The 27,009-nt window shown below is 34.2% G+C and overlaps 1 protein-coding gene across 12 annotated transcripts in view; it reads left to right on the top strand.

Moving 5' to 3' along the window:
* The window catches only part of rapgef2b (Rap guanine nucleotide exchange factor 2b), a 153,424-nt gene that overhangs the window by 75,225 nt on the left and 51,190 nt on the right, over window positions 1-27,009 (top strand). For 8 of the 12 annotated variants that reach the window (XM_069187764.1, XM_015344568.2, XM_015344564.2 and 5 more), the window contains 3 exons: window positions 4,190-4,265; window positions 10,869-11,036; window positions 17,799-17,816. In XM_069187764.1, the coding sequence (XP_069043865.1) occupies window positions 4,190-4,265; window positions 10,869-11,036; window positions 17,799-17,816 (262 nt within the window). Of the gene's footprint in view, window positions 1-3; window positions 127-4,189; window positions 4,266-10,122; window positions 10,215-10,868; window positions 11,037-17,798; window positions 17,817-27,009 lie in introns of those variants that run through there. The other 4 variants (XM_006629471.3, XM_069187773.1, XM_069187821.1 and 1 more) reach the window with 3 other exon arrangements.

The raw sequence follows: 27,009 nt of genomic DNA, 5'->3' as shown, positions 1-27,009 counted from the left end.
AGAGCTCAAGAAGTTTGAAGCCTGAAACAAGTTTAGTTTCAGTGGTCGTCACTGCAGTCTTTCAAAGAGCAAACTGCAGAGGCTTGGAATACAACTACAGAAACCCTATGTAGCTAGACTGACACTGTAAGTATTACCTGTGCTGATTGAGATTGACTGAATTGGGTGTATATATCTTAGTAATTCCTTTCTATTTAACAGTTTATACTGTCACACCATTTAATTAAAGAATACATGCTTTGAATTTGGAATTTTTCTTTGCTTAATTTTTTAGCTTCTTTTTGCAGTTAATTTATTGATCTAGCTATTACTTTTCCATTAACTAAAAAGAAAAGTAGGCTTCTACCTGAAAAATGATTAGTTTGTATCTGTACATTTCTTTTGCTGTTCCGAAGTAATGTGTAGAACTGATCCATGTGATTCAGGAAGTATTCTGAGTCCTGAAGCCATAAGTCAGCTGTCAACAAGTTAAAATGAGTTCAGCTGTTAATTCCTCGTGCTCTATGCCAATAAGGGTAAGGCTGTGTGTTTTCTGGAAATAGTCCATTAGTACATATCTAATGCTGTCAAATAATAGTGTGCATATCTGTTGCAGCAATTTTAGGTACAAAAGCAAAAAAGTAACCTTTTAAGATCAAATAAAATTGCATGATATTAAGGGCTTTATAATATTAAATCAAGAAGAACCAAGTAGAAGTAGAAGAGTTATTTTGCCCTTTGATACAAAAGTATTGCCATAAGCAAGTTCAATGGGGCTTTCTTTTTAGATACTGACAAAAGTGCTTGCATGTAAACTCAATCTGATTTTTTTGATTAGTCAAATTTGGGCATATATTTTAATACTTGTGTTTTTTGGTGATATTTTGAAACTTAATTTGTTTTCAGAGCTTAACGTACATTACATTTTCATAGAAGAGTTGTTTTTACTTTATCTTTCAGTTAGGAATTGAAAGTTATCCACCCACTCCTGCTTAAGAGCTTAGGGAATCAGCAGTAGCACAGTACATAAGCAAAGAGGGATTTCACATAGTACTGCACCACATGTTTCTCAGGCTCAGCAGAGCCTACGTGAGCATGATGCTCATGATGAATGCGTTTACATTCCTGCGTTGTGGAATTGCATTCCAGTGGTGAGCTGGACTGTTGTGTAAGAGGAATGTAGAGGCCCAAGTGTAGGGGACAGCCATTTAAAAAAATACCCCGTATATAAGTTTATATAAGGCAAGTGGTGAACGTTATCTTATGAACAGGCAATATAGCATGAGAATCATAATTTAGTGATTAGTTCCACTTTTTATTGTGAGGAAGTAGAACAAATGTTCACTTTGCCAAATGAATTACCTAAATTTCCAGCACCATGTTACTACTACAGGATGTGCCGCACAATGCATGGTGGTGGATAGGATTCACAGTACTTAGGTGTGTTCTAATTGTAATATACAGAAAACTGGAGAGATTCACCCTGTCTTTTGTATAAGTTGCCTTTTCATTACTGTTTTACATGCAGCTACTCCCTATTATGTTTCCTTTTAGAGCAATGCATGTAGAGAAAATATTCTTACTGTGCAGACTGTAATATTATTGAAGACAGCAACATTCTCTGTTAGATCATGTATTTTTCTTGCAATAGATTTTATTAAACTTAATTTTTAACCTAAGTCACAATGTTATTGATTGTCTATTTCTCTTGATATTGTTTAGGCTTAAATGTTTTTTTATGTTCTTGGTGTTTAAAGGACCACACAATTCTTAGTTATTTGTGCTTAAGACAGATTGATGTAGATACAGGGACTTGCTATTATGTGGGAAATCAGTGACTTAATTAACTTAATTTTATTTTTTTTTACTCATTAATACAGCATTGTTTAGAACAAAGGATTTTAATGATGAACAATAATCAACTGCTTTGTTTAATTATGTCAGAGTGAAGCAGAATTCCCAAATCTTTTGAAGTTAATTACAGTAGGTTTATAAAACCTGATAACCCCTTTCATCTTTTTTTCTTTACACTGCTGCTCCAGTTTTGCTTAAAATATTTAAGAAATGCAGTGTTTCAGGTCTCATCATTGTCAACCCATGAGTGCACTTGGGGAACTGATGAATGAGACTGCAGCTCTTTTTGTAGGAATTAGGTCAGTGAGGACAGTTTCTGCTGGCTTATTGGCCTTGATTGAAGCAGGCATACAGAATCCCATTAGTGGAAAAATTGGCCTATTGTAAAGGTAGAATTCTGCTGCAGTGTCAGATAGTGACATCATAATCATTTTGTAAAGTGACATCATAAAAACATTAAGGGCAATGTTATATGCTATACAGGAGAAATGTCTCCGGTAAATGTTTTTGTGAATTAAAGGAGAAATTAATCAATTTCTCCTTTAATTCACAATTAAAGGAGAAATTGTGCAGGCAGGCCTCTGAACAGTCAATTTAATAATTGCCTTTAAATGGTTTATTATACTAATCGCACCTTTTTGGGCTTTATACAGATTTGCTTTCAAAATATTTTATTGGCATGTTAAGGTTATACAGCTTTCACTATTTGTGGAAAAGACCAGTGTATAACTGAGCTGTGCAGTCAAAATAAATCACTTATTAGACAAATATCTTCTGTGCATATAAAGAATGAACATCACAGTGATTATTAAACATTTATTGAAATATACATACAGAAAACACCGTATAAGGATAAAATTAGAATGAGAGTTTGGAGGCTGTTGCAGTTGAACAATTCCCTATCCTTAAAATGCCATCTGGTTCGTGTTCAAAGTGTTTTGATCAGGCTTTGGGATTTACAGACGTGCATGTCCTTTACAATGGACTGTTATGTATATGCAGCAGGATGACAAACTAACTTCACTTCCCTGCTGAATGCACCGTCTCGTCTGTGCCAGTCTAGTTTCTGTATCCAGAGGCTAGGTTTTGGTGTTTGCATTGGGTCATTTATTCTGTTTATTTAAGCTTGACAGATTAGTGGTGCCTACTTTTTTTTTCCATTTTGATGTCTTTATACGAAGTGTCCAAGGGTCAAGTGTTGGTTTCAGTGACATCTGTTTCAGACTGCTACCTGTATACTGGTCAGTATAGCTCAAGTTTCTCAAATTCTAGTTGGCTGATTTACATGTTTATGGAGGATATTTTTCTATTTAAGACTTCATGGAAGTAGGACTATTAATTTCTACTGTTTAAACTTTATAACTTGTAACTTTATAAGTAGCTTCTCAAAGCCCTTTCCAAGGCTTCAAAGACAGTTAACAAAGATAGGAGATATAACAAAGATACGAGATATCAAAATTAGCACAGATAAACAAAGAATTAGAATTGCAGTAGAAGATGCAGTGAGCAGACTAAGACACCAATTAAATAAAAGCCTTTCTGGAGAAGAAAGTTTTAAGTCTGGATTTGAATCCACTTAGAGTAGGGGACTCTCTGATATCCTTGGGGATATGATTCTAGAGATATAACAAGAAGGCCCTGTCACTAATAGAATGTAAATGAGCTTGGTGGACCAACAGGACACCAGAATCAGACGAAAGAAGGTTGTGAGATGGGAATTAGAAAGGTATTAAGTAAGATAGGTACTGAGGTGCCATGCATTGGGATTTTGAAGTCAACATCTGATAGGAAACCAGTGCAATGGCTCCAGGACAGAAGTGATGTGATCAGTTTCACGCAGCCCGTTTAGGATTCTGGCTACCAAGTTGGAGACATTCCGATGTTTGTTCAATGTGAATTTAGATATCCCAGCAAGTCTCAAGGCACTGCAGTAATCAATTCTTGAACAGACAAATGTGTTGACCAACTGCTCCAGTCAGAGACAACATAGCATGTACTCTGGCAATATTTTGGGTATAGTTCTGCGTTTGGATAGTCGCTGGGAGAGTTTTTTGGGTCCCAGTTGAGACATTGCTTGGTGTACTGTGCTTTCATCTATGTTGTCATTTTACTGTGTTTACCTCTTTCTTTTTAAGGTAGTGGTATAAATGTATTAATTTAAAAAAATAATGGCTTTAGGTTGTGCTCTTTGTCTCTCCATGCTAAGAGGGTACACTGCTTCCATAATGCACCACTCAGTATGTGTTTAATTTTATAGAAATATCATGATTTATTTATGTTCATAAAGATTGGAGCTGAATGACATTTTTTTAAGCTTTTATTTTCCATGACCTCTTGTGTTTCTTCTTTTCCTCAGTTTTGGCAAGCGCTCAGCAGGAAGCCTCAGACGTGGTTGTGAATGCATTGTGCTGGAGCCTTCTGAAATGATTGTGGTGAGTCTTCTGAGAGTGTCCTTTCTAGGGCAGATCTTTTTACCTTTTATTTGACTAAGTTTCATTTACTCTTCATTTTGAAGCATTTAGTAGATGTAGAAGTATGATAGATAAAAGAAATGTGTAAATAATTGGCTTTTTTTTAACAGGAAGGAATCATTGGTTACAATTTTGGCAGTTAGATGGTCTCTTCAATTCAATCATTGTTGATTTTGGTATGGCATCATTTAGGTAAATGAGGATGTAGTTAGCTTTGCACAACCCGATGGTCTTGTATGAGAGCCACCCCAAAAATAGTAATTTAAGCAGGAAAATGTTCAAGAACATCAGAGTACATCATTACTAGTACATGATGTCTAGTGTATTGAAAACAAAAAAATAAAAACTAAAGAGCAGTTTTTTAGAACCTGTTTATATCTGTAGAATTGTATCTGTAAAACTCTTGTTCATCTTAGGAAATATAATGTTTTCTGTATTGGAAACAACATATAATACAAATTGATCATTAATCCGTTATTTGCTTACAAATGGTTAGGATATAAATTTCCCATATCTTCTTTGCATATCAGCTTGTTAAAAGATATTCTTCTCATTGTCAGTGAGTAGTAGTGAAAAGAATGCATTAAAAATACCATTATCATCATCTGTCTTTCATTTTACAGTTGGTACATATTTAGCAGGTTTGTTCCCATATTAATTTATATCTGATGTTTTTAACTGTTACCATAATAAACAGATTATTGTGTTTATTGGACCACTGAAAAAAATGCTTAGGGAAATCAAGTTGTCTGTCCATTTTATGACATTTTACTACTAGTTTACATTTAACTACTAGTAGTTAGGCATCTGCTAATAAAAAATCTATGGTATGTGAGTTTGCATGGCCTCATGAATAGAGGTATGTAATCTCTCAATCCTCATTGTACTTTAAAAGAAGACTATGCAGTCAGGGATTTTCAAGATTAACCAGTATTCACATATAGGATAATATACCAATTCATGTTCAGATGAAGAAATCAGGAAATCAGTGCCCAGGGTAGAGGTTCTCAGATTATTTTTTGGGAGGTCTTGCTGGTCTCTGCATTGCTGATTGTTCCTAATTTGCTTAGGTAACTTAATGAGAAAAGTAAATATAAATAGATGACTGCATTTCTATATACTGAAGGTATTTTTGTGTTTGTGCTATGTTCTGTATGTGAATGTAATTGTAAAGCTAATCGGTGTGCAAAATACTAAATGTTTTGCTATTGCTTTCACCCCAGTGCTTTCTTATTTGATAAAACGTATATTTGTCTTTCTAATATGTAAATCTTGAAGTCTTATTTGTAAAATGCTGGGCGATACTGCACATATTGTGCATACTGTATTATAACTATCTTATAAATATTTAGTTAAACCTCTCAGCTATCATTTACTTTTGTAAACCTTGAAGACAGTACAGTAGAATATGTGTTACATGACAAGCGCTTGTGGATCTTGGAAAAGTAGTTTAAGGCAGTGGGTGGGAGTTAAGCCTCTGAGCTACCGAGGTTTCAGACATGAACTACTGTCAGGACTGAATGCTACATCTTTGCAAGCATCACCCTTCAACAAATGTGTTGTTAAAGGGAAATATCTAATTCTTTTTAGCATTGTTTTGTATTTTGTGAGGCTACCTAATGTGAAAATACTTGCCTGTTTGCAAAACCATGCTGTTGTACCAAGTTATATTTAATGTTTTTTTGCAGTTTAATTAGCTGGACAATACAATATTCCTAGTGTCAGAGTTACTTTAAGAGGGTAATGAAAGGGTGTATAACTCACACAGCAAAACCTCTAACCAAGAGGTTTTTGCAGTTAAATGACCTTTGAGTCGGCTATTAAGACCAAATATGGTGTAATCCCATTAAATACAAAAGCTTCAATAAATCATTGACCTATAAATATTTATTAACAAAATGTTTAAATTGCACTAATACATAGCACCAATTCAGGAGTGTGAAAATGTTTACATATTGCTTGCTTTCAAGAGGGAGTAGTGTAATCTGGGTAGTTTATGGTAAACTGTAGCATGAAGAAGTGGTGCATGTGAAGATAAATCTTCAGTCTGCGCGTCATTGTTACAAAATGTGCTAAATATCTTGATATGATGGATAGTTTCAACTTGCGAAAGACTAGAAGATGTAATCTGTAATATTTAGTTAATTGCAGATATTGCAGTCTTTTTGTAATGGAACAAATCAAGGTTAATTTCATGCTGAAAAGTAGAAAGAATAAACAGTGTTTCACTACAAAGCCCTTCTTGAGTGTTCTTCACTGTATGACAATCATTTTTCTTTTTCCTGCTTTTCTGTATTGCATTAGTATTTACCTATTCTTGTGCAGTTTGCACTCTGATGCAGGACTCCTCTTGAGTCTGTCTGTTAATGCATATGCAGACTTCAAATGGTTTTTGTAGTTTTTGCAGACAAAATTCTCTTATTAGTCTTAGTAGTCTTCAATACATGATTTATCTGTTCAGTTGGAGTGCCATCCTATGCAAAGTACTACATTATGCAGTCCTTTATGATTACCATTGGGATTCACTGACATAGCACAGTAGCACCTACTGCAATTGAAAGGTATGCTAAACACTAAACCACATTTTTCTTTGCTCTATGGTGCTTTAAAACGCAACAGCAGTTGATCAGAAATCTTTGTTCTAGTTATCAGCATTACTAAGTGAACAGATATGGTACTTCAACAATTGTAAACAAAATGTTCACAGTCATACAAAAGACAAAAGATCATAAAAAGAGGAAGAAAATGAGATTGATTAAAAATGACAAGATGTGCTCCCCCAAATGTATAAAATGAACATGACCCTAGCTGTGCAATATAAATTATCTCTTTGTATAAAGCGAAAGGTGTTTTTTTTGTTTGAAAGATGGATAGTTTATTTATTAAAATAAATCAGCTGTTTGACCAGGAAACCCTTAATTTGTTAACAAAAGCATTATAACATAATAATGCTAACATTAAAAAAGCTTGTTAATTTAGGGTTGTTTTTTTCTTTTCTTTGTTCTCACTATTAGGGCGTTGAAAACTTTAAAAAGAAAGCTGGTTTATATTTAAAATTCATTGAACAAAGAGAAGTCTAGAAAGAACCATTCCTCAATATATTGTTTAACCAGTACCCTTTAGGCAGCTGTCATCTTCAGCAAAAGGAACAAGTAAAGGTTTATTTCAAGCTGAAAAGAGAAGAAAAGGAATGCAACGTTTTGGCTGTGGAGCCTTCTTTGGGTGTCACCCGAAGGCGGTTCCACAGCTGAAACATTGGTGTCACCTGAAGAAGGCTCCACAGCCGAAATGTTGTTTCTTTTCTTCTCTTTTCAGCATGGAATAAACCTTGTTCCTTTGCAGCCTACGCATGCTGACGCAGCTACGTGCTTGAACGTCTTCAACAAAAGCTTAATAGGGCAGGCACTGTAATTCTGAAACATACCTATTAATAAAATAGGTAAAATATATGAAAGTAGCAAGAAGTGTTTTTTTTCCTATACGACAAACTGTAATATTGTCTTAAAAAAATAGAACACCCACTTTCAGTTAAGTAAAAATACATAGTTTAATACATTATGGAAACTTAAGTTTTTGTGCTTTTGTTAAAAGTGCTATGATAACAGTCCGGCCTGAAAATGAAAGATTTTTTTGTATTCTGGTCTGGTAAATGGGTGTTTATGAGATAATTACTTAAAATGTAATTGCTTGGATTACAAAAACTGAAAAATGCCACTGGGTTTAAAACCTGAAGGTCAAACGTGTCCTAAAACAGGACTAAACAAAGACATTATTATGGCTGAGCTTGTTTCAGTATTTTGAAGCTGAGTTGTTTGTTATTGAGTTTAACCAGAAAATCTTTTTTTATAATTTTACTATTTTTTCCTCACTTATAAACCCTATTGGAGTATGTGTTAATGCTGAAAGGAAATTAGCAACACATTTTTTATAGCCGAACTCTGTGATTGCATTTAGGGAGAAGAGCAAAACAAAATTATTTTCAAAACCAGTTAGACTACACTATAAAATGGTTGAATTACGTAATTAGCTACTGTTCTTTCATTCCCCAAGAGTGGTTAAACTTAACTACTTAATCATTGACCGAGTTTAGCCAATGTGTGAACAAAGATTTGCTTGTATAGCTCCCAGAGTTCAAGAAAAGTAAGTTCTTTTTTTTCTTTAAATGTTTGTTCTTGATATTTAGGGCTCTTGAATTTCAGTGTTTATTTCTGAACTGCCAGCATCTCTTTAATCTGTAATTTCCAGTCCTTGAGTCTCCACTAGATCCCATTTTAGTGAAAAGTATTTGTTGCCTTCCGAGTTCAGGATGATTCTACAGTGGTTAAATATTTTAGTTTTGTGATTATTATGTAGTACTTCTCCTGTTAAAAAAATATTTGTATGTCATATTACTGCTAGCAGAAATAATTCACAATCCATCAAAAATCTACCAATGACTAAATTGTGAAGCTGTAGGACTCAAATATCAGTTAAATGAGCTCTGTTTGTCACTGCAAACTCTAATTGAGCAATTAATCAGGCAAAAACTTCAGCAGCTGTTAAAGTAGCAAGCCTTATTGTTTCATTGGAAAAACTACATTAGTTTTAGCGATTTAAACTCACAAATAGAATTTGCTTATGGTAGTATTAAAAGGAATGTCACATGATTAAAATTGAAATCGCCCTTGAAAAGTTTTACTCGAAGTAACAGTAAGATTAGTCAACCAAGCCTGACTTGTATATCTTTAAAAGGTGCAAGGAAACCAGAGCACCTTGTAAAAGCACATGCCAGAGTAGAAAAAAAAACCCCATTCAAACTCCATAGAGACAGATTCCCCAAGCCAGAACTGAACCTAGGACTGTGAGATTGTAGTTCTAATCATCATTCAACTGTGCTATAGTACTAGGGATATTAATGATGTTTACGTAATACAAATGTGTGTGACTTAGTTGGAGGTTTGTATAAGATCAGGGTTAGGTATTTACCTTTAACTTCATTTTTATTTGGCCTTTTTTACTTTTATGTTGCAAAATCTTTGTCGGTAGTTTTTCTGTGTGTTGTACAGATTTCTGGCCAGTGATGATGATGATGGTGGTGATGTATTTATATAGGGCTTTCCAAACCCATGAAAACTCTGAATGCGTGTCAAAATGATGTGGTTGCAGCTCTAAAAGGTTCACTGATTCTCACCATCAAACTGATTACTCACTGGGGTCTGATTTTCCTTTTCCCAGGTACATTTAATAAAATTTGTTACATATTTTACATTTTTGTTTTTTTTCATTGTTGCTTGTATGTTTCTTTAAAGGTTGTTTGTGTGCATTGTGGTGGTGACAGCACAGTGGTAAGATAGACTGGTTCATTATACTTAGCAGCTATTACTTGGCATCTAGGTGCCATAGAGTAGTGTCACCATGTGGGTGCTGTTTTTTTTTAATAAAGACTGTTAATAGAAGGTTATTTGATGGCAATAGTGTCTTTTTTCCCTGTTTTTAATCATTAGACATGTGGAATTTTACCATGACAGACTGTTACAGTATGTAGTCTGAGGAAGATGCAGTTGCTATTAAAGAATAATCTTGTGGCATAATCTGCAGTAATCTGTGGAATAATTTAACAGTCTGTACTGAATAACCAGACCACACGTCTGCTAAAATCTATTTTTATGCAAATTAGTGCAGAAAGATTCGTTTTTTGCCTTTCTTTGTAAAATGTTTGGTGCCTCCCGCCTGTAATTATTACACAACTGCTTAGGTTCCTGTGACACCGATACAGACATGATTTCCATTCTGGTTATACTCCAAACAATTTACACTGCTCCCTTGCAGTTGCCATAGCAGCAGATAGTACGGTACAGAGATGTATAATGCAGAAGCCAGTATGCTGTTGTAAAATACGAGACTGCAGTGAACGAGACAAGAAAGGAATGTGTAAGCTATAACTGTCTTTTTAAATTCTAAATTTTATCGTCATCTTTCTTTTATAAAGGAATAATTTGTTGGCCGTCATATTTTTTGATTGGTAACTTTGGACAATAAGGTTTTTGCTTATGCAATCTTTTTATTTATTGAGACTGCTTTATGAAATGCTTATTTTCCTTCCTTGATTTTTCTAATCTACTGATGATTGTCTATGAAGGGACAAATATTACACGACTTCAGTTTATTTGTTATTGGTGTCTCCTTGTGTTCCTGCTGAGTGGTAAATTTGCCTCAGCTACATCAGAAGCAGATTAAAAATTGCTGAATTGCTTGTTAATTTTGTGAGCTTTATACACGCCTAACATTGTCTGTCCTTCAGTTGCTTTTAAAAAATATTTGTATCTTTCTGTGGTTCTCTGCAATTTACGTGTGCTTTTCAAAAACATTGATGAAAAGCTGCCTGCCAACCAGTAAAATAGGTAAACTGTTAGCTTGTCAGGGGAAAATCAATCTTTAATTGCATTTAATGCTTCCTTTTTGGTGTTAAATTGTATTGATCGGCGCGTTCGGGTAACATATGTGTCTGAGCTTAGAGCTGCACAGTATGCAGTTGCTGCAGATAAAACCCTTCATATCTTGCTCTTTTTATCTCTGTACTGTCAGGTGGACTATATGGATGAAAATGAGGAATACTTTCAACGGCAAGCTTCTCACCGACAGTCTCGCAGGAGATTTCGTAAAATTAACCAAAAAGGAGAGAGACAAACAATTATCGATACAGTGGATCCATACCCTGTTGGGAAGCCGCCTTTACCCAGAGGATACCACACGGTGAGTCAGTAGGCCTTATCATCTGTGAGCTATACTGTATGTTGTGCTTGTAGCAAATGGTATCTTTTTGCTTCACCCAGTAAGTTAATAAGAAAAGGTGTTTAATCAGAAAGCTGCAGAAAATCTATGTGATGCTGCTGAGTGTTGGTGGATGTGTTTTTTTTGTCTGTTGAGGCTTAAAATAAGGGAGGAGGTTGAACATGGGCCTTTTCTTTTTTGAAAGGCTTCTATACAAGTGACTATCATTTAACGCATATCATCTTAAATTCTCAGTTTTTTGCTTAAATATTTCCAGTTCGATGGTGGGTGACTGTAAAGTATGACTTCAGATAAAGCAGCAAATCTTCATCAATATGTACAGATTAATTTTATCAGGTCAGAACAAATGTGATGAAAATTCACAAAGCTGACAAGTTAACAAAACTTCTTCAAGGCTGAAGGTGTTAACCCATTTGCTTCCTAGTATCCCTGCATGAAACAAAGAATGATAAAAGGCTGTGTTTTTAGTATGGAACATTTGTCAGTAATTTTGTAGAATAAATGAAATTAAGGGAGTCATAAGAGCTTGTTCTATAGGTACATTTATTTGAGATGTGCACAGCTTGGAGGTGAAATTGGTGTGATTAGTTCTAAATATATTTTAATACATTTCAATTGTATATATGCCAAGATAAAAGTACATGTGTTATGTTTGCAACTGCAGTCACTGGGGCTATTTAGTCCCAGGAGATTAGAATAAAATCTGTATGTAGTTTACTTGTTTACTTTATTAGAAGAAACATCATAGATCCTAATTTCTTGCTTTAAAATAGAACAGTGAACTTTCTCATGAACCAAAAATGTTGATTATGTACCATTCTAAGTTCAAAATCAAGAATGCCTGTGAGAACATAATGAACATCTGAACTAAACTTAATGCTGTCCTACACATTTAATTGCTGTTCTATTCTTATTCCTTTAAATGTATTTGTTGCCATCCTATGTATTTCTTTTCACAAAAATTCAAGGTTTTACTTGCCTAATCAAATATACCATGACACCAGCTTTTTGAGATTTGTTAATACCAGTGTAAACACTGAGCAGTGTAACAGGAGAACAAGAACATGTACAGATAGTGGTAAAAAATGAATTGTGTCATGCCATCAAGTGTACTAGTCTACCTGGAATTCTACAGGAATTGAGCACCATTTCACCACCGGAAAGTCTGTTTTTCCTCAATCCCGGTTGATGGAGTTGGAAACCACTCTCTCATGCGAAGTTCCAGAATATCTTATAAATGCTCAATTGGGTTCAGATCTGGTGACCAGAATGCCAAGACATGCATAACAAGAGTGTCATACCCATGATCTATAAATGGGGGCATTGTCATCCTAGAAGACACTGTTTTCAGCAGGAAAACAGTGTAACATGGAGTGAAATCACACAGATCCACTAAGTAATGATTAACATTGACTTTGCCTTCCAAGAGAATGAGTGCACACAAGCAATGCCAGGAAAATGGAAATCGGGACATTAGGCAACCAACAGAAACCCGTTTAAACCAAGTACATAGGGCTGACTCCACGTACCCTCTCATCCATTTGTCTAGAACTTTGTGAAGGGTGACTCATCTAATCACATGACATTACTCAACTGCTTGGTAGTCCACTGCTTGTGCTCCTTGCACCACTGGACTTGCAAATGTGAATGGTACTGTAGGTGTGATGAGCAGTTTGTGCACTAGAAATTGACTGTGGTTTTCCACTCTATGGATTTGGTGGGTAGTTTTTAATGAAGCTGGCTGCTTGTGACTAGCTACTTGTGCCTCAGGTTGAAATTTACAGTCAATCTGCAGTTGCTCAACTGTTATGCTTTGAATTAAGGCACAGATATCACAATCCTGGAGTATGTACTTCTGCTCACTGTTGTCCTTTGCTAGAGATGTATTTTCCTTGGATTTTTGTGCTGATATCATCTTATATACCTATCTTGGTAACACAAGCTCCTGCCAAATATCTCTGAACAATCACCCCTTCTTTGTTTTCAGAATCACTGAGACTTCTTCTTGCAGCAATCCTAGCTATAATTATAGGCAAAGCAGGCTATTCCAACATTTAAATACATAACCTTAAGTGAACTGTAAGTTACTTGCTTAACACGAGTCTAAACAAACGTTATTTTCTTAACATACTCCTAGTCTTCCATGTCTTCCTTGACAATTTGTATATGATGCTGTTCACTTAACACAGAGCCTGCTTGACTTGCATTTTAGCCAATATTAACCAAATTTATGGTTACAGAGTTTATTTTAACCAGAAGTTTAATATTCCTTTCATTGGATTTAAGGTTAATGACATGTGCAGCAATCACAAGGATGGTGTTTATATTTTTGAGTAAAAAACTTCCTAAACTTAGTGGGCAATCGGGACAGTTAGTTGCACTGGAATTTAATGAAAACTTATTGGCTGATAATTGCCTATTAAATGGAGGTATACAGGTAGAAAATAATGAAAATGCATAACACTACTTAAACCCCATTTAGAATGTACAATACTATGTTTAATACTATATTGTTTTATACTTGAAAGAGCTGAGCAAATGCACTGCAGATCTTTTACCTCAGCTGACAATAGAAAAGCTAAATTGAGTGTTGTATTGCTTTACTAACCTAGTCTTAAATTCTAAACTTTAATTTTTAAACTTTTCGACACTGAAAAATGTTTTAAACCCAAAAAATGCGAATCAGCGCAAGAAAAGAGGAACTGGAAGGTTTTTGGAAGACTGTCTATGATAAAGGGAAAAGGCTGGTTGTGTCTTAAAAGTACTAGATGTGGAACAACTGTGAATGCAAAAATGGTAGAGAAATATGGATTAACAAGAAGAGCCAGAATATGAAAAGAAGTTATAACTTATAAAGGTCACTTTATTGACCATATGCGATTTCTTGTATTAGGAATTTGTCTTTTCACATACCCCAACTTGCTCTCCATGAGGTGCACACACAGGGGAGAGAAGTTTGGAGTCAGAGCACAGGGTCAGCCTTTTAGCCACAGAGTCACCGCACCACCCCTCAATAGTTATAGTTATATATTATAGTTGTTTGTGATCTAATGTGTCGTAAGAGACAAATATGGCAGTTTTCTACACATGTTACAGACACAAGCTATGGATCATGGATGAAGAAAATACTAAACTGATTTTGTAGTTGGCTGGATTTACCAGTACAACCAACACTGTCTGTGGACCTGTTGAAAAACTGAACCACATAAGTTTAATAAGCATAATTGCTCCCTCTTATTTGTGTCCTTTCTGATAAATTACAAAACTGGATGAGAGATGATCATGGTAGAATTTTGGGAAGGTTCAATTGTGGATTGATAATTGCTGTTAATGATGAGATTAATTTTATTTACAAGTTAGGTATGCCAATCATACTTGTGTATATGTACTGGCTATACTTAAAACAATACTATGTAGTGATGGTTGAGAATGGGTAGTTATAGGTTAGTGTTACTGAAGTGCAACTTTGAAGGATCATTAACTATTAACAAAGTTATTGACTTTAATGTATGTTAATCTCAAAAATGTTTCAGAAGATGCAGAAAATCCAATGAGATCCTGTCATCTTATTACAAACATTTACTAAATATCCCCCCTTACAGCTTTGCTACACAGTATTGCTGGTCTTGCAGAGGATATTTATACCAGTTGTACTCATGCTCTTCATTTGGTCAAGTCCACTCCATTGGATCGCAGCGGAGTTGAGGTCACATGCCTGATGAAACGTGCAAATTGTGTAATTTTCATAAGAATTAAAGTTAAGTTTAGTTGGACTTTTTGTTTTTGTCATTATAATGTTAAAAGAAAATCTTCTCAGTGACCTTCATATGCCAATGTGCCTACTCTATGTACATTGGAAAAACAATCCTTAATGTTACTACCTCCATGCTGCATAATGTTCAGTAATGTGAGTTGCAATAGCTCAAAGGCAAGAGAAAATGTGGCGATTATCATAATCATATGATAATATATCTGTGATGACGTTTAACAAAGAAGGATCTTCTACAATACTGAGGAACTACAGAAAATGTTAATGTTTTGCATAACGCAATGCAGCCCACTATCAGTAGATGTAATAAAAGAACAAAACACTATGCAAATATGCCTCGTCATGACAAAAAGAGGAAAAAGAAAGAAGTCTGGGACTTAATATTTTTTGTTCAGCACCCATGCAGTTACTGATTTCGTAACACTTTTTTGAATAAGGGAATTGCATTCCAGAGTTTTCTTTGCTATGATGTGTGTGTATATACCCTGTTGATATATTTTGCAGATTGTTTGATATAGGCTTAAATTGTGTTTTAAAGGCTGTGATAATAGTGTACGGTGTTAAGCATTTAACAACAAAAAGCAATTGCATATATAAAACTAATTTACTACAGGTTGAAATCGACTACATTTTTGGGTTAGGTTTATGTACTTGTAACCACACCAGCTGTTACAACTTTGAGAAGTTATGCCCTGAAATGTATGATATCCTCAGTTTGTTAAAACTAAGCATATTTGGTTCAGCAATGACATCAGATTTTCGTCTGCATTTACTCGTTTGGACGATGGATAGTCACAAACCTTCAGTGATAGCCTTCAGAAATCTGTACTGCATGTGACACCTAGTAGCTGGGATGTAGGCTATAAAGCACCATCCTCATTCGCACTAGATTCTGAAAGAATTAGTGTTGCAGAACTTTTTTTTTAAGTTAGTGTCAAAAAACATTGTGCAGGAAAGTAGTGTCAAATATTTTTGACAAGATAATATTAAAAAAATGTTGTGCAGATTTGAATACTGAATTATAGCCTGGTAATTTTATTAATTGCTTGGCCAGTTTTTCTTTAAAAAACAATTTAAACTCCCATTTAAGAAATTATGGAAAATCTGTGAATTGGCTGCTTTGCTGTACTATACCATATAATCATGTATCATCAAGGTCCTTTCATCCCTTCCCTTCAATTTTAGGGTGGTAGTCACTGCTGGGTTTTTTGACGTTCTCAGCTGATAGTTTAGAAGTCCCAGAACATTATACATCCATACATAAACTCAAAGAAATGTGCACATTTATAGACACATTGCAAAGTTCAGAAAAAATCGTATTTTTAACACAAATGCTGAACAGCATTACATTACAAATGTTTCTTATTTTGAAACATGGAATTTGTGAGAAAATATTTTGAATGGTGCATAAAGCTAATGTATTGTGGAAGATGCACTGTATGCAGTTTTGAAGTTGCTTAATCTGTAAATCTATACACTTTTAATTTCTACTTTCTCAGAACACAGATCCAGTCATTAGCACATTACACAGTGTACAGTCAAAACTATTATTACACTTTCTCTAGGAAAAGAAAGTCATAGGCCCTCTCCCAGATTTTCAGATGAAAACTTAAACATCTGCACACGTTTCAAGTAAATTAAAAGATTTTGGAAAATTCAAAGGACAACCACTGTATTTTGCAGGCAAAGTCAGAAACTGAACAAGTCAAATCAATTAATTATTTAATGAATTCAGTTTTCTTTCAAGATTTCCTTTCACATTGTGGCTTTAAACTTTGAGGCAGTGTTTTCTATGGGAAAACTGTCAGACTTACAGTTATAGAAGCCAAATTGAACAGGCCTCTCAAGTGATCAGGGAAATATTCTTTCTTTAAAATGATCGATACTTGTGTGCTTTATGCATATAAATGGTCTGCTTCAAAGCTGCAGACAATCCCTTTGTTTCTAATACAGATTGAGACTTTAAATTGTGCTGTGGCATTTTTTGTGACAGGCCACCCACACACGCTGCTATTTATATGCCTACCATATGTCTACACTAATAACCTAGTTATTTCAAACTAAAGTATAGAGATGAGTTTAATATCCGATTCAAATACTGGAACAGGTTAAATTCATAGTTTAATAAACTTCTTTTAGGCTTCTCAGGTACAAAGCAGAATAGAAAATGAAAACCCACCCTAATGTTTTGATTTAAATGGAATTGTTAAAGCACTTAATATGGAGGCTTAAAGTGAAACACCACTTTTTAGACTTGCCCAAATTAAACTGTAGCCTGTCCAGATGTTCCATCCTATGATTTGCTTAGTCTGTGTGCAGCATAATTAATGACTAAATGATGAATATATAATACACCTGACTGCAAGTTCAGGAAATACTACACATGCCAAGGTGTCAGGAGTCTAAATCATGATGGGTTTTTGCTCTTGAAGTACATACCGTTTGGTGTTCTCTAAAAATAAAATAGATACAGTATATCATTTTTATTACTAGATAAATCTAGCTATTCGTGTCAATGAGGGACTTTGCTGTCCCAGTGCAGCCATTCCTTAATTGTTATGGTTTTGTGAACATCATTTACACAAGGATGGATGTTAATCATAGGAAAGAAGCTGGCTCCCAGAGAAAAATTATTTCAGTAATTCTTTAGCACTGATTATTAAATTGTTCTAGGTTCTCAACGGTTTTGTACGGATTGCAAGAAGCATGTTTCGAGAGGATTAGTTATTGGTATTTTTATTTAATTTTAAACTGCATGGCGAACCTGCATCAGCATGATAAAGAATGAAAATGCTTTTTTTCTTTCAGCTTGCATGACTCATACAGCATAATTTTAAGGGACATAATCAAGCTTCAAGCATAATTTTCATAATCTTGGAATGAAATGTGGCATGTGTGATAATTCTCATCTTTTCCTTTTCCTTTTATGGCATTCATTTCATATTGGCTCACAGGAATGCACTAAACCTCAGGTATTGTAACTGTTATATGTACATGTCTACTAACATGGGGTTTTGTGGTGTGCTTGCACTGTGCTTAAGATTTTTGTCAAATTTGTTTTCTTTTGTCTTGTTTGCCTGTTTGTGTTCAATGTTTAAGTTGGCAATATAACTGCAAAAATGTGTTTTTCTTTATGAGAAATTGTACAGTAAAATAAAATTATACTTTAAAGGAAATATTAAATTTCTGAGAAGAGGCCTGCAATTTCTTAATGCTTTACGATTTTAAAAATGTATTTTTTAGAATTGAGGATTCATACATTTCTATGAAGTAGAAAATTAAGTATTTTGTCTTAAATTGAGCACACAATTTAATTATGCATGCTGACGAATGCACTTCAAAATGTGTAACAATTTTCAGATAAAATCAGATGTTATAATGTACCATTAGTTACAGGTTTATTTGGGTAAGTTTGGGTTATCTTTCTGCTATCCAGTACTTAAAAATGTATTAATTTGTACAGATATTCAGCAAAATGCTTCTAACTTTTAAACCAATGTCTTAGTTCTCCAATATTTATAAGGAATTTACATTTTACAGTACTTCTAAATAGAAAGAATCTTATTCATACATGTTCACCTTTCTTTCATAAAACAGATGCAAAATAAGTTGTCTGCAAAAACATTTTAAAAAGATTCACAATCATTTTTTTTATTCCAATCAAATTTAGAAATTAAATGAATAAGCTCACATTTTGTTAGTTTTTTCTTAGGGGTGTGAGCTTTTGGCTTCTAGTGCTGTAGTCCTCTCTATTATTCCCATTACTTGTCAAAGACTGATTAAGGAAGGGTTTACTCAGGAGGAATCTCGGATGAACACACAGGGTGAGTGACAAAGCCATCAAATATTTCTGAGAAAAGCCTGCCTATTTTTAGTTCTGTCCTTTGCAACTTTGTGTGCGGTTATTCAGCTGTGCTTGAATATAAAAGCACAGTGACAGGTGTACAACATTTGTAAGAAATTTTAAAGAGACTATAAAATGAATGCAGGTAACGAATAAACAATACTAGCATTTTTAGAGTTGGTAGAAATGTATCATAAAAAGCTAGTCCTAGAAATACAGATGTGATTTTCAGTAAGATGTTTCATGTCTTACTTCTGTATAAATCCTGCAGATTTACAGCCATCTGGATCATTCTCGGAAATATATCTCAAGAAGAGATAATTACAATAATCTTGTAAAGGCAAATATGAAAACAATTTCAGAGCATTAAACCTGCTACTTTTCAGTTCTGTTGTTTAAAAATGCTAAGCACTTCTTGTAATGTATTTAAGTAAAAGAAAATATTTTATACCATTGTATTTAATATATAATAACGTGTATGTTACTGGTGTTTTTTCACATTTAAATGTCAGATCTGCAGCAGTGCTTAGAACATAACTCTGTTTTGTTGTGGATACAATAGTAATGATATCTTTATATAGTAATAGAAAGATGTGAGGGTAAAAGAACACTTCGAAATGGGATGTTTGAATGAGGTGAATTTCAGACTTCATTGCTAGTCAGATTAGAATCTGGAAAAACTCCATGTAGCAGAGAGGTTAAGAATATTTTAATGGAAAATGTTTGCCATTGAATTCCATGTTTCTCTCTGAATTTGCATGCAGTGTTTTGAGCAGCAGCCCTGATGTAAAGGCTGTCAAGCTAAAGATTGGTGGCAAGGGACTGTGGAGGAGTGTGACTCCTTCTCACATTGTTTTCAGAACATTTACTGGAGGTTGTCTATTTTGGAAGGTGACATCATCCTCAGAGCCAGAACCTGCACATACTGCTGGAAGGAACAGTCTGTTGTTCTCTCTGTGCAGGGAGGACAAGTGCATGATTTGATGGGTCACCTTAAGATGCTATTTGACAACTGAAATCCAGAAAAATCCAAGTTTCAGCTCAAGTAACCTTGACTTGACCATTAATATACTGTATAATATTATAATTCAGAAACAGACAAGTTGGCAATAAAACTAAAGGATTATTTTTTTCTTAAACTATGGAGCTTTAATTTTTTTTAATTAAATGGATTTTAACATTTTTTAAATTCTTTAACTTCTGTATTAAGCATACTTTAAATGCAGTACAAGTTGAGATGTTATGAAAACTGCACTTTTGGCCTGTGTTCTAATTTTTATCATTTTGCAATTGATTCATAATTACTTTATACTTTTTATGCAGTTTTGCCTCGGGTGCTAGACTCGGAAGAAACACTTTGATTTGTGTTTATCATCATTAATTTGTTTTAGCTAGTGGCTGAGGTACTTTCTTCTAAACCCATAAAACTACAGTGACATTAAGGGTTGGAAATTAGTTATGCAAAGTATTATTTGTAGTTCACTTTTAACAGAAAATGGGTAAACTCATTGCTAAAGTACCGGTGGTTGTAAAGGCCATGTGCATTATGTAACTTCATTTAAAATAAGCAGATCAGTAGGAGGATTGAACCATTATTTCTATGTCTCAGCACTTGTCAAAATTTAAAACAACTAAATTGATTTTAGAAAGAGTGGTTGAAGATCTTTCGTGGATAAGAGGATGACATTTCAGACATAAAGACACTCATTGATGTTGGCACATGTAACAAAAAGGATATTGAAATAGCGTTGTGCAAATTTCATTACAGTAATAAAGATATTCAAAATGTATTATCATTCAGTGGTCATTGGTATTCAGAGAACAAAGTTGCCATTTCTATAACTGCTTTTTTCTCCAAAGAACATTGCTTGCTGTATTATTTTGTGATTGTCTCCTGGCATAAAGATCAACTTAGTGTTCTAAAATAATAACTGCAAAAATGTTTTCCTTCACATTTCTCTTTCTTTAAAAGTCTTTTTAGAACCAGGAAGTCTGGGAATAACAGTATATCACCAGCAAAAGCAAACTTAACCGGCATGGTTAAAGGAGGCTGACAAAGACAAGTGGTTAATTTCTCCACTAATATGCATGATGGGGTGATCAGATCTGCCAGCCTCACAGGTTCATCTGGTACTTTTTATAGCTGAGATAACATTGGGTGCTTGAGCTAATGTTTATTTATAACTTGTCAAGATGTCAGCACTCTTTGTCACGTATGGCACATTGTTGTGAATGTGTACTAAAGGGGGTTACAGCATTTGTTGTCATCAGTTTCAAATATATAAGCATGGTTAGGTTTTATAGAGGGTACAAGCAGCACAAAAGTAGTGTACCTTCTAGATAGGAATTGTAATCATTTTAATAATGCTGTGATCAAAGGAAAGATTGTCTACTCCTGTGCATGAGATGCAGGTTATGTCTATGTGGTATCTTAGTATGGAAAACATAACTCAATAGTGGTTCTGAAGCAACTCATGATGAAGGGATGAAGAATACAGGATTGTAAAGTGTCCTGAATCACTTATAAATGCATTTTGGTAATGCTGAATGTGTTTTTCATTCTCAAAATTAATTTACTGTGCATGTTTAAAAAATATCTGAGCAACATGCTTTGTCATGAGAAGAGGCTCTGATAATCCTGTTTCATGTAGGAGTTAAACATCTCTTTCAGATGAAGCTATTTTAAGATGGCTTGGATTTATTTCATATGAAACCTTTCTTATGAAGTGGCCTGCTGTTATTGTCATTTTTTTTACTATTTATTTTGCAGCTTTAGTTTTTAAATAAAACATACTCAAACTGCTGATTCTGCTGATTATTTCAAGGTTTTTCTGAATACTGATTTCTTTGTCATTCTCTTCCTCTTCTCTCTCCATTCCTGTCATTTTCATGTTTGACTGTCATAGTACACTGCTGCTTTGTTTTTTGTGTTAAGATTTTTATACATAGTCAACATTTTATTTTACTTTCGTGTTTGTGAGGAAGTCCACTCCCTGTCATTCATCTTGGACAGGAAGTTAACAAATGGAAATTGACCGGTCACTGCAGTTAATATATCCTTTGGTCTCCCTTGAGCACCGTGGGAATTTTACCATATGAAAAATGAGATGAAAGTATTTCTTCTACAGAATGAGACCTTATGAGAAAAACAGCTTTACAGGCTGAGTGGTAGATTTATATTTTTTTTATATTTTAACCATTTTAATACACACAACATAATGACCAACCGAAAATTGTTAAAATGTGTCTACAAAGTATTTGTTGTTGTACACATACATTACCATGTTAAATAAGTTAGTGTAGTAAACACACAATTCTACAATTTAGAATAACTTAACAATCATCAGGAGACCAAAAATCATTTCCTAAAATACAAATCTTAAAAGACAGCATTTTAAAACATCCTCTGGAAGAGAGGAGGCATTGGTCTTTCACTTGGATGCTAGTTTTAAAATGTGAAGTAGTAAAAGTGAAATAAAGTATTAAACTGCCTTTTTTTAAATATATTGCTTGAAAACCTGAATTTCAGTGTTTGCACCTCTTAATGTAGTCTTTAAACTCAACTTTCACTGAAGTCCTTTCAGCAGTATTAAGTAAACTATTTGTAGCTTTCCTCTAATAATCTCATGATTTAAATGGATTTTCTTTGAATTCACTGCAGTAAGCTGACACATCAGCAGATGTTTTATGTTTCAGGTTGTATTTTTTAATGATCAATATAAATGATTGCTTAGGGGATGGTGTACTGTCAAAGAGTCATTGTTCAGGTGATGGGGAAAGCTTGAAATATGTTCACAGCCTCAAAGATGTGAGTGAGCAAAAATCACTCCGATATGTTTCAGATAATCCATTCTTTGTGGTCATACTCCATATGCAGAAGATGAAATAATCGTTATTTACTGTGTTTTTCAGTGGTGAGATAACAAATGCATTATATGCAGTACGTACACAGCTGGAGGATGATGTCAGTCTTTTTACCTGATATGAAATGACAGGAAAGGGGAATGCAATCCCCGTAAAGTAATCTCATGAAACGTCGAGATCGGTGTGCCATTTTCAGGTTGAAAGCATGAGTATTCTAAGTTTATGGCTATTTTACAAAATGTTACAAAGTAAAAAGTCCTTACTGTTTTTTTTTTATAAGGAACGTTAGGCTTTGTATATTAGGCCTTTATAATTTATAGATTTCGAATGCATCTGAACAGCTCTTGAAAATACAGATAAGTGAAATGTTTTGCAGGAACCATTGCTGCTCAGAAGGTTCAAAATGAAGGAAAGCTGAAACTGAGTCCCAATTGTTTAGGCTTTTAGATTTATTAGGTTTTTTTTTACTGTTTTTCCATTAGTACACTATTTTTATCTAGATATATTTAATTGTTTGGTCCCACTCCTCTCAAAGCACCACTTTGTCAGAGAAAATTAAAAGGCAGAAGATTTGTGACTCCAAATGAAAAGTAGGTGTGTCTTATATTATTTTCCATGTATGGAGCCTATCTAACCAGTATAACTAGAATTTGAATGCATGTTATAGTCATTTTAAAACAATAGTAATGGGATTAGGGAGTTTTCCACTCCCTTTACTTTCACCTCTAATCTGAATGTAATCTTGATGATCCATTTGAGATTGTACTTTGTGTTATGCATAATTTAATTAGTATTTTAAATATTCTGGGTTGATTATAATAATGAAGAGTACTGTATATATTGTTGATAAAACAGCTTAAACTTAAACTTAAAACTTAAACTTGAACTTTATTGCCATATGTAACCGGTATGTGTACTGGTACAATGGAATTCTTACTTACAGAAAGTCTCTCGATTGTTAAAACAAGTGTAAAAAGACAAAGTGCAGACAGTGCATCAAGACAATATACAAACAGTAGACAATGTACAAGTAAACAAGTAAACAGTTTGAATATAAACAATGCAGACGTGTAAACAATGACTGGAGATAGGCAATAAATAAGAAATCATGAGGTAGATGGTATAGGTGTGGTCCGAGAGGCATGGCTAAATGTGTTCGCCAATCGCACTGCTTGTGGATAGAAGCTGTTGAGGAATCTAGTGGTAAGAGTCCGTATGCTCTTGTATCTCTTGCCTGAGATAGTTTTTGTCTTTGATGTGTGTCCATGAATTGGATCATTTAATTTTATACTTTATGTTGAATTATAGATTTTTGTGATGCTTTATGCAAACTGCCTCAGTGACATTGTTATATGAGATATAGATAGAACAAATGTTAGTTGTAACTGCCTCACGTGGCATTGCTGTTTGACAATTCTGAACTAAAAATCGAAATTTGTTTATTTTCTGTTGGTATAGAAATTTGTGAAATCATAAGGCACGTACGTGAAGTCTTAAATGAAGTGTTTATGTTTTGAACACAATCAGTTCTTTTATTAGTTCGTGTTTTTTTTATCACTTACATATAATAGTAAAGAGATGACACACTGAATCTTTGAGTAGACCAGAGAGAGTAAGTGTTCATCAAAACCCTTTTCTTCCTTTAGTAATCAATCTTGATTTGCTTCATCATTTGTAAAAAAAATAGGGTCATCTGATATGTTGTCTTTTACCCAGAGCCACAAGCCTTCCATGTGCAGTTTACAGCAAATTGCCACTCCACCACAAATTAGCCTAATTGCCCTGCCTCTTCAGTGAAGGCGGCAGCAGATTACATTTGGTCCCCTTTCAAGGTTTTTGTGTGTATTTATGCCCTGTTAATAGCTGATGGCTTAACAGCAAGCAAAAAAAATGTTGCCAGACAGTAAAATGGATGCCATTGATTTTTGCTGTGTGCACTGTATAAAAGAAAAAGGGAAAAGGGTTATTTATAATAACACTTAATGTCAGATTTTACTTTAGTCAAACACATCTGGGAAAAGAAATGTTTGGGAAGGACCTCTGAGATGGACCTTTGTATAGGTGATGTCATTTTAAGCCTACAATAAGCACATCTCCTCCAGTTTCTGCCCTTGGTAATTGATGCCTAGTATTTAATGATCAAGTCACCATCTCACACTTGTTTATATGATACATTATATCACGCTGAGTGTGGTCATGGTAGGGGTGATGTCATATTAGAGTGTAGTATGATCCCTGAGGATTGCTATGAACTCTCTCTGGATGCATTAAATGTCATAATTAGAAGCATGTGTAACAAGTGTTAATGTAAGGTTATTTAAAAAATCAAAATAAATGCTGCAGACAAAGGAGGACTTGAGATACACACCAAAGAAGAGAACATTTTAATCTAGTAGAGCTAGTAAATTAAAGTTATCAAGAACTGGGAAAAGGAATTAGCATTCCAAGCCAGATTTATCATTGTAATTTTTCCTTAATACATGCTTCAGTGTAACAGCAGGGCTGCCTAAGTCTACCTGCAACTACCAAGTTGGTTATGTCACAACTAAAGTTATATTATCACAACTAACTGAACAAACTAGGTGATTTTATAAAGTAAAACTGAATGACAAAAAGAAATATGCAGGTATTTTATCCCAGATTGTATTGCACCGTCATTTCATTCATGTTCTTTCCTGCACAGTTAAAACAATTCAAAACAAATTTGGTTAACTTCTTCTTAGTTGCAATATAGAATCTCACTAACTTTCCTGTTGCTGTCCTCGAAAGACGCACAGCTCTGTATCTGCTATAGACACAGTTAATAAAATTGCTCCTGCCTACATGATCAAAAATAACAGATCTGGTAGTTGGTTTGTAAATCCACTAATGTGCTTTGTGTTTTTTTAACTAGGATTCCTTTGATATATTGCTAAACTAATATTTTTCATTAATTCCAATGACTTTAGATCTTTAGTTATTATGGTGGTGACGTGTTAGTTGACACAATGCCTAATGTACATAATATTTACAGATAAACAAAACCCCTCTTATTTAAAGCTGAAAGCTGTTTAATTTAATGCTTCATTCCGATTTTTGTTCTCTGACCTTAATCTGATCTCTGTTGTTTGCCACATCTTGGGTCAGTGGGACTAACTTGATTATCTCGACTAGCAGGTGGTGTGTCAGTTAATCCGTCTTGACTCTTACACTTCCTTCTTAAAAGATGTCTATGTTGTTCTCTCGTCTTTTTTTCTCACTCAAGCCTTCTATCAGCTGTTTGCTAGTTTCTAAGCGTTCATCCCTTAATATTCTTCCCTTTCTTTGATACTTTCTATTATTCCTCCCTGCTTCTCTAATGGTAACTTGTTTCTACCTATTAACTCCCTGAAATAGACATTCAATTGTTTACTGCCAAAAACCCACAATGCACAGAACCTCAAAATTGAAAGTGTATTGTGACACTAGTTTATTACAAACACTTACGTAGACTTGGAGAATCTGCATTTTCTGTAATCTTCCTTAAAAATAAATTGCAAACTGCAATTAAGAAGTGTGAATAAAAGCGTCTATCTGTCCTATCCATGAGTACAAATGTCAGCTCCATCAGGCTACATTTTATGTCTCGAATCTGCCAAAATTAACATATTACAGTTGAAAAAATGTACTTTTATTGGAACCTATCGAAAGCAGAATACAAAGGAGCTATCTTATTGTAATTCTGTTAAAAGTGACACCCAAGCAGAGGCTTATACCATACTTCATTTTTAGCCTTTATATATGATTACTTTTAGTCTTAAAGGTATCCAGATAAACATGTCACTGTTGTGACAATGTTCAAAACTTTTGTTTTAGAAAAACGTACTGGGAACACTACTGACTCTGATTTCTACTAAATTTACCAAAGGTCTAAAGGTGTAGGATCATGAAATTGTAAGGTTTTTATTATTCCACATATTTATTAGGAAAACAGGAAAACATGCACATTTTAAAAACATTTTTAGCTACTTAACATTTTATTTTTTTCCTGTTTTTTTTTCACAAAACTATAATTGAACACCATAGGGCTTATAAAGAAACGTTAATTATGTTCATCTGCAAAAAATAAATCCATGATACTTGGCATTGGTAAAACTGTCATAGTCATATCTTTATCAGGCTTCCTTATGCATGTTATTTTAATTCAATTTTTTTTAGGACTTCTTAAGACCGATAAAAGGCATATAAGAACATCACCCCTTCCCATCATTCTCTTTCTTTTGCTTTTATTAAAGTTAAATAGGAATATTTTTCATTGCCTTTTCTGGGTAATCAAGGTTGTGCCCCCCACATATATTTTCTGCTTTCTGTCCATTCATGGTGTTAAAGTAAGCACCCATTTGCTCAAGTGTTGCTCAATAAATCCGTCACCTTCGTTGTGATACAATATAAGAAGCTGGTGATCGATGAGATCTCTCCCGGAGGGACTTGATAAGCTA

The sequence above is a fragment of the Lepisosteus oculatus genome, chromosome 1 (assembly GCF_040954835.1).
Source record: "Lepisosteus oculatus isolate fLepOcu1 chromosome 1, fLepOcu1.hap2, whole genome shotgun sequence".
Taxonomy (NCBI): domain Eukaryota; kingdom Metazoa; phylum Chordata; class Actinopteri; order Semionotiformes; family Lepisosteidae; genus Lepisosteus; species Lepisosteus oculatus.
Note: the sequence above shows the minus strand (reverse complement) of the source record. Positions and strands in the feature narration are given on the sequence as shown.